The sequence below is a fragment of the Poecilia mexicana genome, unplaced genomic scaffold (assembly GCF_051168715.1).
Source record: "Poecilia mexicana isolate PSO_F unplaced genomic scaffold, ASM5116871v1 scaffold_10, whole genome shotgun sequence".
Classification (NCBI taxonomy): domain Eukaryota; kingdom Metazoa; phylum Chordata; class Actinopteri; order Cyprinodontiformes; family Poeciliidae; genus Poecilia; species Poecilia mexicana.
In genome coordinates, this window is record NW_028263379.1 from 13,743,013 (window position 1) to 13,758,096 (window position 15,084).

The 15,084-nt window shown below is 41.0% G+C and overlaps 1 protein-coding gene across 1 annotated transcript in view; it reads right to left on the reverse strand.

Annotated features, from left to right (window-relative positions):
* Positions 1-15,084, reverse strand: part of LOC106920040 (ATP-binding cassette sub-family C member 5) — a 37,584-nt gene that overhangs the window by 4,670 nt on the left and 17,830 nt on the right. Inside the window, exons 8-24 of the mRNA XM_088009440.1 lie at positions 13,845-13,993; positions 13,534-13,641; positions 11,753-12,103; positions 11,599-11,670; positions 11,367-11,491; positions 11,206-11,278; positions 10,917-11,120; positions 9,776-9,901; positions 9,354-9,465; positions 9,080-9,264; positions 7,957-8,103; positions 7,027-7,156; positions 5,413-5,566; positions 2,898-3,026; positions 2,497-2,683; positions 1,267-1,356; positions 29-221 (exon numbers count right to left, since the gene is read on the reverse strand). Of these exons, the coding sequence (XP_087865566.1) occupies positions 29-221; positions 1,267-1,356; positions 2,497-2,683; positions 2,898-3,026; positions 5,413-5,566; positions 7,027-7,156; positions 7,957-8,103; positions 9,080-9,264; positions 9,354-9,465; positions 9,776-9,901; positions 10,917-11,120; positions 11,206-11,278; positions 11,367-11,491; positions 11,599-11,670; positions 11,753-12,103; positions 13,534-13,641; positions 13,845-13,993 (2,535 nt within the window). The remainder of the gene's footprint in view (positions 1-28; positions 222-1,266; positions 1,357-2,496; positions 2,684-2,897; positions 3,027-5,412; positions 5,567-7,026; positions 7,157-7,956; positions 8,104-9,079; positions 9,265-9,353; positions 9,466-9,775; positions 9,902-10,916; positions 11,121-11,205; positions 11,279-11,366; positions 11,492-11,598; positions 11,671-11,752; positions 12,104-13,533; positions 13,642-13,844; positions 13,994-15,084) is intronic.

Below are 15,084 nucleotides of genomic sequence, written 5' to 3' on the forward strand. Positions count from 1 at the left end.
CGAGGAACAAAGAAGGGGTCAGCTGTACCTGATCCTGTGCGGCCTACGATGCCGACGGTCTCTTCGGGGAGAACGGTAAACGACAGGCTCTTAAGTACCAGTGGCAGATGATCCCGATAGCGCATGTCCACGTCCTGGAAGCTGATCTTTCCCTGCTGAGGCCAGGAGGGGGCAGGAGCGGCTGCCTCAGGACTCTGTCTGGGCGCCTCACTGTCAAGACTCTGAGATAAGGAGAGGCGATGGTATCTGCTATGAATCACTGAGTTCCTGAAGAGGAGCGGGGCCCCCCCCACTGATCTGTACTGATTTTTGCTCTATAAGCTTTTTTCCCCCTCTTTGCACTAAAGGGGAAGAAGTTGTGGTTTGCGTGACAAGCTCTGTCATGTGCTACGGAGTGTGTGCAGATCACATGCACACAATACAAAAACATGGACAAAACTCGGCAGCTGCCCTGATAAAATCTGCTACGTCATTCTGGTTACCTGCTGTCAGCGCTGGACGATAAATCGATTTCATCGATTAATCAAGTTTTTGGTTTCTGAAGATATAACTTTTGGAAAACGTGGATTTTTTTTTCACCAATGTACTCCTTTGTCCATAGTTCAGAGTCATGTCAGTTCATTTGGACTTTGAATTCAACTCAACTCTGCGACAAAGTCTTAGAGCCAGGCTAAGATTTTTTTTTTTATTGCAAGGCTAAAGTCATAATAGTAGAAGAATGCAGTCGTAATATTTGGGGAAAAAAGTTGTAATTTTATAAGAAATCCAACATGGAAAATAAAACATTAAAATGTAAAATGTTGAATTATACTTTGGTATGAGTTTTATAGATAATATTTCATATTTTAAAATATCAGCAACAAATTATTATTATTATTATTATTATTATTATTATTATTATTATTATTATTATTATTATTATTATTATATTAGTATTATTATTTAAAACAACAGATCCTAATAACTCTAGAAGCATTTTTATAATTGAAAAGCTTCTAAGATGTTTTTCTGGTAAAACTGCGTCTTTTTTCTGCTACTATTATGATTACATTCTTGTCATGAAGCAAAAATGTTTGTAGATTGGCCCTGTAAGTTATGTAGTAGAACTTCCAGAAAGGATGATTAAAATAAAAGCCACTTTTTGAAAATATTTTCTGTCATTTGTAATTTCCGTTTTCATAAAAGAAATCAAGCAAAGAGATTCTATTTTTAAGCCATATCGCCCAGCCCTCCCTGCTGTCATCCCGCAGACCAAAGCTCCTTTACCTTGATGTAATGATTTATCCTTTCAACCGATGTGAAGCGAGCTTCGGTCTCGGACAGCAGCCGCACGGTGAACTGAAACAGGCCGGTCAGCTGGAGGTGAAACACAAACAGGGAGTGAAAAGGTTAATAATTATCACTGTCACACCAATTACCTTAAAGCTCTGCCTGCTTAGGCAGCAGAGATTCGCTGGCATGCCTCCTTCACAGCCTCGCTAATTGATCTCAATTATCTGCAGTGATCGTGTTGATCGCGATAAAATGCTGCAAAATAAAACTTAAACCAGCTCTTCTACACACACACACGCACACGCACATATATAAAGAAATTCATGCCTATAGCAAACCTCTGTGTCTTATTTTGGTATTTTATGTCATACGTAAATGTAGCTCGACTTGTAAATTAAGAGCTACACCTTTCAAAAAGACTTTAAGTCACTTTCTGACAGGATAACGACCATAAACACAGCGCCATGGATGTTTTAGATCAAAGTATACTCACGGTTTAAAGTCCAGACCTAAATCCAACTAAGAATCTGTGATAAGAATCTAAAGCTGATGTTCAGAGACACCCTCTTTCTGAAGAATGGAGCTTGAGCTAGTTGGCAAAGAAAAATGCTTAAAATTTTCATTTTCTAGATGTATAAAGCTGATAAAAACACCCTAAAAAAGATCTGCAGCTGCAATTGTAGCACAGGACATTTCTGCAAAGTATCAGGCTTTTTGCAGGTCTCACCAACTCAAATTTAAGACCTTTGAAGACCATTATGAGAAAATGTTTATAAGCTTGGAAAACTATGAAGAAAGTCATGGTGCTTCTTATGAGATTCCCTGCAGCTACATCTTCCAGCCAACCGGCGATAAATTGCTCTTACCCATGACAGACGAAAAAAAGCTAGCTAGCATGGGTATACTAGCAGCTAGTTAGCGGTTGCATCAACCACCTCGAGTCACAGAATGTTAACTTTTGTCTGACAAAAAGGTCCTTTATAATGAATTGGATATCAACACTTTACACTTGAGTGGGTGAATGCAAATGCACAACACACTTAGTTTTTTTATGTAAAATGTCAAAAAAACATTTATGAGTTTCCTTCTTCAAATCTTATCAAAAAAAGATCAATTTAAAGTTTGTGGTTGCAAAAATGTTGAAATTCTGTCATCTAATAGATACTTTTGCAAGGCCCTGCTGACACATTAGAGGCTTATGTTTCTCCATATTTGTTCACCGACCTGCACTACATATGAGATAGCCAGGCCTGCGTAGGCTGGAGGTATCTGATTCTGCATGAAGACAATCAGAAGTGCCACAGCAGTGATAAGGCTGATGCTGATGAGGTCCAGGCGAACAGCCAGCCAGCGCATAGCACAGCTAAAGAGGTAGTTGGTGGCCTGGTTGGTGTCCAGCAGCTCCTGGTATCTGAAGAGAGCGAAAAAAAAAAAAAAAAAGACAGTGATTGTAAATCTATTTCAGCAAGCATGGCTCTGCACTGCAGTGCTTGCTCAGGGCAAAACGTCCGGCATGCGGTTTAATATATTTATAGGGAGAAGAGCAAAGAGAGAAACTACACGAGGAGATAACGTGAACTTAAAGTTTAATGACGGCTGTCGAGGACAAATAGCCTTGACTTCACCTGTCGAGGAAGCTGCGCCCTCTTCCATACGCATGTATGGTGGAAAGTCCCTGCAGGCTGCTGGTTATATGAGAGGTGAACGGTGACTGGCTGATGTTCTCCAGGCGCTTCAGCTCGCGAATGAAAACTCTGAGAACAGACAAGGACGCTGTTTTAATTTCAACTTGAAACAAGCTAATCAGTTTTTGGTAAAGCACGTAGCTGAAATCATGCTGATTAAAACTCCGGAGGAGCATGAAATCGTTATTCCGCTTGGATTTGTTTCCCTGAATTCCCATGAAAATTCACTTCAGTCATCATCAAGTCCGAAAACACACCAGAACCGCTGCTATCGTTTGGAGGGATAACATCTGATTAATGTGTAAATAATTAGATTAAAGCTTTAAACTTTCCCAAACTTGAATGTAATTTATTTGCATTTTAAGTGACAAAGTAACACAAAGAAGCACGAAAACAGCTAAAAGAAAATACAGCGTTATTATTGAATTTTGAGAGGTTTTTTTTGCCAGGAAATAATCTGTTAGAGGAAACAGATCTTATAAACACTCCAACTTTTATATTAGTTGGAGAATTGATATCCAGGTTTTAGCACAGATTTTCTCTGGACTTGGACTAGGCCATTTCAAAACATGAATATGCTTTGATCTAAACGATTCCACCATAGCTCTGGCTGGATGTTTAAGGTTTAGGGTCCAGCTGTAAGGTGAACCTCTTGTCCAGGATAACGCTTTTGTAGCATGTAGCACATTTTCTTCCCCAATATTGACTTCCATTCATCTTTCCATCAACTTTGACCATCATTTCTCCCAGTGCCGACTGACGAAAGGACAGCAAGAGGGATTGTTCCAACTCATACGGTTTAAAAGACAATTATCCCTGATACAGAACAACTCTGTGTAAACTTCTGAATTTAAATACAGTTACAAAAAAAAATCTCCAAAACTACAGGTTTTCTTGCATTTAGCAAATAGAAATAATTTTGATATTTCTAACTCGTCTTAAACAAGAGAAGTTTGGCTTCGTTTAACTTCAGACAGTGGGAAAAAAGTATTTTTATTCAGTGTATGTAAATATTTACTTCTTTGTGTGGTTCCATACTGTGGTTTTAGTGTAGGACAAGGAAGGTCCTACACTAAAACCCAATAAAATTTGTAGTGGGAATGTGAAAAGGGTTAAAAATACCCTAAAAAATAAGAAGAATCATGGAAACCAAAGCGCAGAGAGAAGCTTGAAACCTGAATGAAACATGAAGGTTTGCGACGGTGAGTCAAACCACTTTAAAAACTAATGCATGATTCATTTCCATTGAACTGGTATGGGAAGTTTTCTAAAAACCCCAAAAGGCGCGTTGTCATATTAACACAGAAATGCAGCTGAGGAGGGAGGCGAAGGAAAACTGGTGAATAAAGGAGAGGAAAATGCTTAAGCTCTAATGATGCTGCAGCAGACAGGTAATGATGAGACGCGACGCGTCCCACAACACAGCATTTGTGTTCCTGATTGGTTCTTTCTCGCCGCTGACGATTGCGAGGTACGCAAAGGTGCGGCACGCTCTTTGTAGACGAGAGAGTTTTTGACGCAGAAGTGCGGGGAGAAGAGGCTTACTGACAAATGTAGAGTTCTGTCTACTACTTTTGGCTGCCAAGACAGAAAAGGAGAGTTTGGGAATTACAAGTCTCGCATGAATCATTTGGCTTCCTCATAAAAGCTTCTGAGGAGACGAGGAAAGAACATGACACTTGCTCCCTTCCAGGCAGCCACGCACACAAACTTGTTTATGCCCTGGGCAGTCTAACTTCAGAAATCCCAGAAATAAAGCATTTTTTAAAAGTGGGTAATTTCAATGGGAGATCCACTTTTACGTAACAGCCATCTATATCCTGCCAGGGATGTGGCGACTGGGTAAGATGGTCCATTTTCAACGGCGCTGCCGAGGGTTATCGCTACTTTCTATTGACCGCCGGGAATCAGCTCAAGTCTGCTGTTTATTACAGCTTATGTTTAATTCCTCTTGCATTTTACACCAATTAAGTGTCTCCAAATGAAGATGTTTTTTTAATTAAAGTGATTTCTGAAGAGGCCAGCTGGAGTCAGACCTGATTAAAGAAATACTAAAGTTCAGGTATTAAATGAAACATATGGAAAGAAGAGAAGATGCAGTGCCTTATAGTTGTTTTCATTTTTGCCAGCTGAAACCAGAAGTTTACATACACAGAATAAAAAGACACACACACACACGCACACGCACGCACACACACACACACACATGCACACACACACACACACACACACACGCACACACACATTTTTTCCTCACTATTTGAAGACAAAGCTGACCAAACTTCATGTGAAAAATAAAACATATATCTCTCAGTTATGGCAAAATGTTTGCGTTTTAAATGTTTTTCTGTCCCTCACAGTGTAACCACTGCCATCAGCTTCATGTGGAATAAAAAAAAACACTCAGCTGCCAGTGGGGAAAATTCCCAGACAACCGGAGAGATGAGAGTCTGACCTGGAGATACGATTGATGACACAGAGGAAGACACTCAGGGGTAAGATGGAGATCAAGAACCAGGGGAAGACCATGCCCACCATCCCCAGGCAGAACAGCACCAGAGTCAGGTTCTGCAGCAGCATTTCGGCTTGCAAGGTCAGACGCACATCCACTGTGAAGATGAGAAAGGAACCACATCAGAGGCCCAGTGTGGTGCCAGATGTTTAGAGGCATTCTGTGCAACTGAAGACCAGTTTGGTTCTTAGTCATGAATATGTTTTGAGGCACTTTGACCAGGATTAACAAAGTTAAGTCATGGGAAAAGGAAAGCTCCTCTGTTAAATAATGCATGATTTGTGCTTATAAGAGCTTTTTAAAACTTTTTCAGGCAGTTATAGGTCTCTTGAAAATGACTTTATGTTTTCTTACGTGCCATGTAGTCTGAATACATTCATTTAATTTGACTGAAAAACATTTAGAATCAATTTAAGCAGCAACAGAAGCAGCTTCAGTAAAGTTATTGTTTTCTTCATGGCAGTAGTCGTCAGATTGTTGTAGATTAATTTTGCCGCCATTTTTTCTTTTTACCATTGCACCAGTGGATAAAATTATGTGGACATTGTTGATGCAGTTTTCTCTTAAATGGCCGTCACATATATTTGTTTGTGCTGAGGTGTGAACCTTAATAGGACCATTATAATACTTTTATTCTTTTTCTTTTCCAGTCATTCTGCTTACGAGTCAGCTGGCAAGCCCAGATCATCGTCCCTCCACCAACGTGCTTGACTGATGACATGAAGGGTTTGTCCAAATCTGTTGGGTTCTATAACCAAACATGGCATTTTACAGTCTTTTTGGAGAATGAACTTCAATATTTAACATGCCAGCTGAGGGTTACAGAGTCTGAGACGAACTCTTTTGGAGTTTCCTTCTAGTTTTCTAACTTCATTTTGCTCAGAAATGACCAAATGTTCATCTCAGACTGTGTAGGCCTCAGCTGATATGTTAAATATCGAAGTTCATTCTCTATATAAAATGCCACGTTTGTCCCAGGTTGATGCTGATGCCTTCGCTCCTTTGGCATTCTGTCAAATACACAACTGGATGTTCTAGACTTGCACGCTGACAAAAGTCCTGCTTTTTCCAGTAGTGGACAGACTGGTGTTGACCATTTAATCAAATGCATTTGCTCTACACATTTAAGTATACTGATGTTTAAATATGGGTGGAAAAGTTGCTGGCGACGATCAAGCAACCTGACTAAAACTAAAAAAGTTAGACTTTCCAAATATTTTTTACTAAAAAATGCCCTTGGAGTTCCAGTGTTAAAAGGTCTGCATGCACTTTTACGGAATTTTACATGAAGCCAAAATGCTCTTATATATAAACTTTTTCAATAAAAATGTGAAAGAATGAAGTGGGTTTTGAACAAAAGTCAAAAATGCAAACAAAAAAAACTTGACGCACGAAGAAAAGACAAGTGGAGTGGATAACAGAGAGCAACTCGCAAGGGAAACACACTCTGCCAAATCACACTGTGTCTCTGCACAACACCTTGTCAACCACGGTGACTTCGCTGACTGAGAGCCCTCCTGGGGGAGAGGATCTCAGTCAAGGCAAATCAAGCCTCACCCTCGTCCATGTCCCTGGAGAAGCGGGTCAGGATGCGACCCAGAGGCGTCGTGTCGAAGAACCGCATCGGACTGAGAAGGAGGCTTTGGAACAGCTTGTCATGGAGAGCAGAGGCGGCCTTCACGGTGCACTGTCAACGCAGACGACAAATCATGTTTGAACATGAGACCTGACATGTAAACAAACAACTTGAACAAGCAGACGGCAGCAATCATAGGCTGAGGAGGGTCAGGGGAGAATCACTCAGCGATCGAGTCGCTCAATCCATCGGCAGCCACATGTTACCAACACCAGCACTCCATATGCTGAGCATGTGTGAGGAGCTGGGTGGCTGTTTTCCTTCGGCTGTCAAATCCCAATTCATAATGAGTTTCTGGGAGGCCTACATAAAGGTTGCGACCCAGTTCGCAAAAGACATTTCACCGATTGGACAGAAATTACATGTGGCAGCAAAGAACAAATTAATTCTATTAATGGAATATTTAACACTCACAAAGATCTCATCGCAGCTAGAGGTAAAAAAAGATCATCCATCTTTGAAAAATTAGCAATTTCAAGTGGCACACATTCACGTCGGGGGGGACTAACCTCCACGATGTCGTGTCAGAACGGGTTAGCGTGAAAAAGCGGACGTGCACCCGAGGGGGGCGCTGACATAAGCACAAACTCTTTTGTTGATTTCTGGTTTTTTTAATTCAACCCCAGACAGACACGCACTGCCTTCGCAAAGCTGTGAAAAGCAGCAGCGGACAAATGCTAAATGGATTTAGCCTGCAGCTACTTTCCATTACGGCGCTGCACCCATGCGAGCGTGAAAAATCACAATTACAAGAGGAGCATTAAACTGTAAAACACTAATAATGTGAAGATTTTAAATTAAAGTTCATCTTTGGTGTTTAAAAAGAAAGAGAATGATTTAAAGATGCTTACCTTGATAAACACCAACCCCCTCACAGTCTTCAGAAATAGCGCTGCTCCCATGGAGGCGACGTAAACAGTGGAGTAATACTGAATATGGGGGTTGAGCCTCATGCTGTTGCTCTCCGTCGTTTCATTTGCAGAGATTAATGATGTGTTCTGAGGGCAGATGGAGCAACAAATTACAAACACAGAAAGAAAAAAGGAAAATTCCCCATTTGGCTCCCTAATGAAATTGAGAAAAGAACAGTTTGGCTTTCAAAAAAGAACATCAAATCCAGCCGGCCTGGTGACGTTCACTATTCGGAGCACATCCCTTCCGCGGCGTTGACTCCTTGCTTTGCTGCACATCTGTTTCTCGACTGCTTGTGCTTGTTTTTAATTAAGTTTACCGAGGTGCCGTTACTTTTTTAATCACCCGCATTCAGATTAATTCTCAGCCTGTTGCCGCAACTCACTGAAGCAAAGTAGTTAGTTTTCCTCTGGGAGCCAAAACGCACGCTAAAGAGAGGTGTCCGCTATCCCTCTGCAAAAGTATTCCCACCCCTTAAACCAGCAGAGGCCAAGTTCAGTCCTGCAGATCAACTATCCCTTCTCTATTATGAAGGGATAACTCTCTATAACTATTCCCTTCTCAAACACACCTGTGTGTGATTGGCTCGTCAAAGAGAGTTGGAGGTTAATATCTCTTGGTTAAACATTTGTTATGACACAAACACAAACTTCAATGTATTTTAATGTGATTTGTTTGTGACACAGCAATGCAAAGCTGAGCGAACTCTAAAAAGTGCGGGCTACATTTTTATTCAGTGCCTTCTACTGCAATACCCCTGGATAGATGCAGTGAAATCAATTAACCAATTAATTTTATTATGAAAATTTATTATCTATTGTTGTCTTGATCAACTTTAATCAATGCTGTTAAAAATCAAAACAGAACTGACATTATCGGGAGCTCGCCTGGGGACTAAATCGACGTCGCTTTGTATGAGGCGTCCCAAAATTCAAGGATTACTCAAACATGCATGAATGAGCCAAAACACTCCAGGAATGTTTTTGATGAGAAAATAAATTATAACATATACGGGATATAAAACTAAATTTTTGTTTTATGAAAAGCGGCCTCCTAACTTACCCCGCTGCCCTGCCTGATCCAGTGGCTCAGCCACCAGTTGCTAAAGGCTATGCTGCCGGTTGTGGACAGGAAGAAGACGATGTTGATGATAAAGACCAGTGGCCCTCCTGCAGCTTTAATGTATGCTCCATAAACCGACCAGGCGACTGCACCAGAGCCTTTTTCTTCTGCTTTCATCAGGCGCTCTGAAACAAAAGGCCAAGAATAAAAGAATTATTAATATCAACATTCAGCTTTAACCTCAGATGTAACAGGAATAGACAGCGTCTTTCACCTCCGCTCTTGCTTTCCACCTTTGGCTCAACCTTGGCAACTTCAGCAACGCCGTCAGCTGTTTTCACTTCTTCCGTCCTCAGTTTATTCTTTAAGTTCTCTTTCACAACATTCTGGAAGACAAATATGAAAATAAAAGCTTAGATTTGAAAAAAACAAAAAAACAATCAGCTTAGTGCCATAATACCACCCTGAATTTAAACAGAGATATAAGTGACACGGTCGTTTTGCAGCTCACCAGTGAAACGATTCAACATAAATAATGAAAGACCTTGTATACATTAACATTTCTCTGCTGTCGGGCCCGACTATCTGTACTCATGCATTATTCAGCTTGTAATGTTTTGTATTGATGTGCATCGAGGGGCAAAGATCCTTTATTCAAAGGAGCAGGCTTTGTCCCGCGCGTGGCCCTGGCCTTACCTCCTGTTGCATGCTGTTGAATAAGGTAGCGTAGTCACGCTCTTTACTCATTAGCTGCGCATGGCTGCCGTGCTCAACAATTTGCCCGTCCTTCATCAGGATGACATCATCACATTCGGGCAGATACTGAGAAAGAAAGAAACAAAAAGGTAAAAGTTGTTTATAGACATGTAAAACAGACATAAAAACGGGAAGACTTAAAATCAAATGGTTCATGGTCGTTTTAGTATGATTGGAAAAACGGGTTGTAAAAGAACATTTCAAAGCCACTGGGCCAGACTTTTCTGTAAAATCAATGGCGCTGACTTTAGATGCCATTCATCTTATCAAAGAACAACAAGTCATGGTCAGTTTTTCTATTTCTCTAGCTGTTTTGTTATAAGTCGATATTTAATCAAGACAAAATCTGCCCATCGAAAAACAGACTTTGCCGCACACATACAACTGATGACATCACGTAAGGCTCAAACTGATCAGTTATTTTGACACTGATCGTTTTTGTTTCCTGTAAGTGTTTAATTGAATTAAACACTTAGTTTTATTCTGCAGGATTGCTGCAAAATGCATGTGAGAACACTTATAGAATTTGGCAGCAATGATAAATAAATAATTGCTGTAAAATAAAAGAAATACATTCATTTAATTAATTAAATAATCAAATATAAGTAAATAAGCTAAAATGTAGCATTATGTAAAATATGTTTATGCACATAGATACAAAGTTAATAAAATGCTGAAATAATGAAATGTTAAATTTCATATTTTCTGGATGACAGTCCAGTCGGATATTATTTAAACTGTCAGGTAGACTAAAAATGAGCCAAATCCTATCAGACTCCAGTCATGCACCTGGAGTCCAGCCTTTACCTTCACCATCATTTCAGTAAATGCCGGAGGAAGGAGAAGGAGGAGAAAGAAAAAAAAAAACCTCGCTTGGCAGCCAGAAAGACAGACTTCTGGCAAAAGCTAAGGTAATAAAGGTTCAGACTGCCACTGTTCTGGCAAATCACATAACTAAAAATGGAGAATTGGATATCAGTTGTGTAGCGGATATGGACGTAGATCTCAGACTTTTCTCTAAGTGTAATGGAAGTCTGTACTATATCACAAATATGCACTGAGGTTGACAGATGGTTCTGACCTGCAGCTGGTGTGTTACAAACAGAACCGTTTTCCCTTTGGCCGCCCTGCGAATGGCCCTGCTGAAGATGTGTGACCCCACGCAGGCATCGACTGCACTGAGTGGGTCGTCCAGGAGGAGTACGGGTCTCTCACTGTAGAGAGCACGAGCCAGGCTCAACCTCTGACGCTGCCCACCACTCAGGTTAGCGCCTTGTTCCCCAATCTGCATGACAAGTATCAAACTAAGCAGCCTGTGATATTTAGTGAATAAAATACGAGGCGTCCCGTAAGAGAGAAAACACACAAACCTCAGTCATATCTCCATATGGAAGCTCAGCGAGATCTGGGAGAAGACAGCATGCTTCCAGCACGGCATTGTATCTGAAGAGGAAACAAATGCAAAATCCTTCAGATGCCACAAATTTAATCTTAAGATTTGTTTTACTGTAACTCAAAATGAGATTTTTACCTGACCGAGTCAAACTCATTTCCAAACAAGATGTTCTCCTTTAGAGACTCGTTGAGGATCCAGGCATGCTGGGAAACGTAAGCGAAGCCACCGCTTGCGGCAACTCTACCTTCTACCAGAGTCATCTGTTGTACAAAATTAGAAAAATAGAAGCAATGAAAACACTAAATGTTACATTTTCAGATTTTTCTGGGATTACTGTGTTTAATTAAACGAAGCCACTGAATCAAACCTGTCCAAGTAAAGCCGACAGTAGTGAGCTCTTCCCACTTCCGACACTTCCACAGATTCCAACCAGGGATCCCTTCGATTAGAAAACTTAAGATTAGGGTTTGTTGAGCTGCTGCAAAACTCTACAAACACCCTAGGCTTATTTGTGGAGTTACCGTTTTGACTTGCAGGTTAATGCGGTGCAGGGTCTTGTGCAGCGGCGGCCGTATGCTCTGGGTGGAGGAGATGGTGCTTTGCGGGCTCTCCTGCTCCATGTTTGTGAGGAGACTTTGCGCATTGGGAGCATCTTGACTTGCCTTGGTGTTGTCTGTGGAAATGTAGAGGCTGAGCTTCTCCCTGCGCAGCACTCGCTGTATCCCACTGCGCTTCTTGGGAGGCGGATTTGGCTTTTTAACAGGGGGCCGTGCCTTCTCCCAGGCCAGAGTGGCGTCCACAAACTCCACTGCGTTGTTTGGATCCTCCGTTTTGGCTAAAATCATCTCTCTGTCCTCCATCATGAAGAGCCTCTGTGAGGTTAAACAAAACTAGAATTTATCGCATGGTTGGCTTAAAGTTTTTTTCACATGAGATTTATCATTATTTCTGTTACATAATGATGGACTTGCACCGCACTGGTGACTGCATTACAGAGCCTAATGCTTTTAAGTACAGTCTGGCCTGTCATTAAGCTCTTCAGTACTTTATAATTCATGCTTTGGAGTGAATTTAGAAAGGAGCTTGGACCCTCTGATGCATCTTTGGCAGAAATGTCTGCTTACTTAACCCCAGCTGGCTCTGGGAAACCTCTCTCACCAACATGTGACTTTCACCGTGTGTTGGGAAACATGATATCAAAGCATCAGTATGGGGGTCAGGTGGAAAGGTCTGTAGCAACAAGATCACCTTTTCATTTGTTCTAGGTAGAGGCCACTTGCCGATTCTCACACAGTACCAACATTCTACGTTTATTTTAGATTTTCAACCCCCAAAAAAGGCTTTTACATTTTTAGACGTACCACGACATTTTAAAATGCTTTGCAAAATTAGTCACATTGTTTGAACATTTCCCCATTTAACCAACTTTGGTGTGTTTTATAGGGTTTTAATGTGACAGATTGACAAAATAGTGGATATTTGTAAAGCAAATCAAAATCATGGATTTCTTTTTTTTTTCTATAAAAATCTGTCAAGAAAAAACAGTGGTATGTTTCAGTGCTTCACCAAGGGGATGTTTGTGGTAAACTGGAAACATGACTACTTATGGGTTTCTTTTAACAATACCACTCTCATATAAAGACCTGATTTGTAGGGTCTGTAGTTAGTAAGCCATGTGTTCTCCATCTCTGAAATCAACTGTAAGGTCCAGATAGAGAACAGACAATCGGAAATTAGTCATCCTGAATCCCTGATCCACCTGCGGAGCTGGATGACACAATGTAACACAGGGATATAATACACAATATTATTACCACAGGCTTCTGTGGTTAGTGCAGCAAGAGCAGGCACACCGCTTCAATTACTAGAGTCCATCTGATTAGAAAAAGTTTGCTTGGCAGAACAGGATGCAGATAAAAACACGTTGCAGATGGCACACGACTGTGCTGGCATTAAAAGCATTGCATAGATTTGAAAAGGTCCCCCACACTTCTTACGCAATTCTTAAGTGAATATTTTATATCTGGAATCAAATAAAATGCTGTGTAAGCATTTTTTTTGGAGAATCAAATCATGTTTGGTCCTCCAACAGAATCCTATCCTGTCCTGTCAATAGATTCTCCCACCTGAGCTGTGTCTGTATCTTAACTCTGATTTAAACTTCTCCATCACGTTGTCTCAGATCTGTCTGGTGTGCTCCATTAGTTGTGCTTGATTTTATTTAGATGAAATATTAGTCTACCACAAAAATCCCCATGTACAGGCATCGTATATTTTCTGTAGACGTTTCCGTCTTTCTCACCTGAAATCTACTGACTGCGACAGCCCCCTCCGACAGGGATCTCACAGCCAGAGGTGTGACTTTCAGGGCAAAGGTCATGGAGTTGAAAACAGCAACTACAGTGAAAGCCTTATGAATAACAGAAAAAAAACAAAAAACAAAAGTGACTTGCAGGATGTTTTTCTCAGTTATGACTTTAAAACAAACACAACAAAGCAATTTGAATGGATTCATTAGGCAAGTGACAGAGATGTTGTTTAAAAACAATTAAAAAAACAAACGACGTGCAAAGCTGACAATGTACAGTTATGTTCATGACTTGGCATGAATACCTCAGCGGCAGTGAGGTCATAGCCCAAGGCCATATGCAGGGTGAAAGTGCACACACTCGCTATCACGACGACTATTGGAGCCACTCCGACTGTGAGACTCTGGACGACCCCGGCTCTCTCCAGTATCCCCCTCTCTTCTGACCGCACCTCTGTGGGACAGACATGAAAAAGAGAGATGACTAAGAGGACAGGGAAAAACAAAGTAAAGTAGGAGTTGAGTGACTCCCAAAGGGTCCGCCAATGAACATTTAATCAACAGCACCCCTAGAGTCACTAACCAGCACAACATGCATGGAAAAACAGATCCAAGAGGGACTACAAGAACCTCTCTCTTGCAGGAGCTTAAAAACCTGCTGAGGCTTGATAACGCTCTGGGCCTGAAGCCCAAAAACTGACCCCTTCCTCCATGCTTGTATCTACTCAATGCATACGCTGGCTGCTTTGTTACCCGGGCGCACTGGGCGCCAACGCAGGAACAAAAAGCTTCAGCATCTTAGGCTCCAGCAGTACAGTGTGTGAAATATGAGAATTCCCTCCTCCGAGTCCTCCCGGAACGTCTTATTCCCCGTTTGGATTCCCTTTAGATGAATTTCTGTGTGAGCAGCAGAGAATGAGTCACACACCCAGGCCAAACACCCTGATCATCCATGTAATGGTGATACTAATTGAAAGGAATGGCTCTGTAACCCGTAAGGCTCATAGGTAATTAAACTGAACACCAATTATTTATCACTGTAATAGGTCATCACAGAACAGCAGTAAAACTGAGCCCCACTTGATTAATTTGGAGAACGATTAAAAAGGGAGGAAAAGATCCTTATCTGTAAACATATCACAACATGGAGAGAAAGGCTGCGCAAAATTGTTTAAACATAACCTCTCGGATGTTTTCTTTAGACCAAACTCGATTTCCGATTTTAACCATTTTTTTTTTTTCTCACTTTGTCCTTAAAGGTGCTCTACTGTGCTTCCTTGAACAGGTTAGGATAGATTTATGGGCTATTCAGAACATGTTTATTACATGTTTTTTGAACAAAATTATTCTTAAATAAAGACATTTTAGTCTGCTCTTTGAGTTCCTTTCAGAATGAGCCATTTTAGGGCCTCTTGTCATTTTTAACCCAAATAAGCTGCTGTTGGCCACGCCTCCCACTCAACATTTACACTCGCATGTGAAAATGGGTACAAACATATGCACAATTGTACAACCGTATTTCTCTGGAAAGAAGAAGTGGGGTCT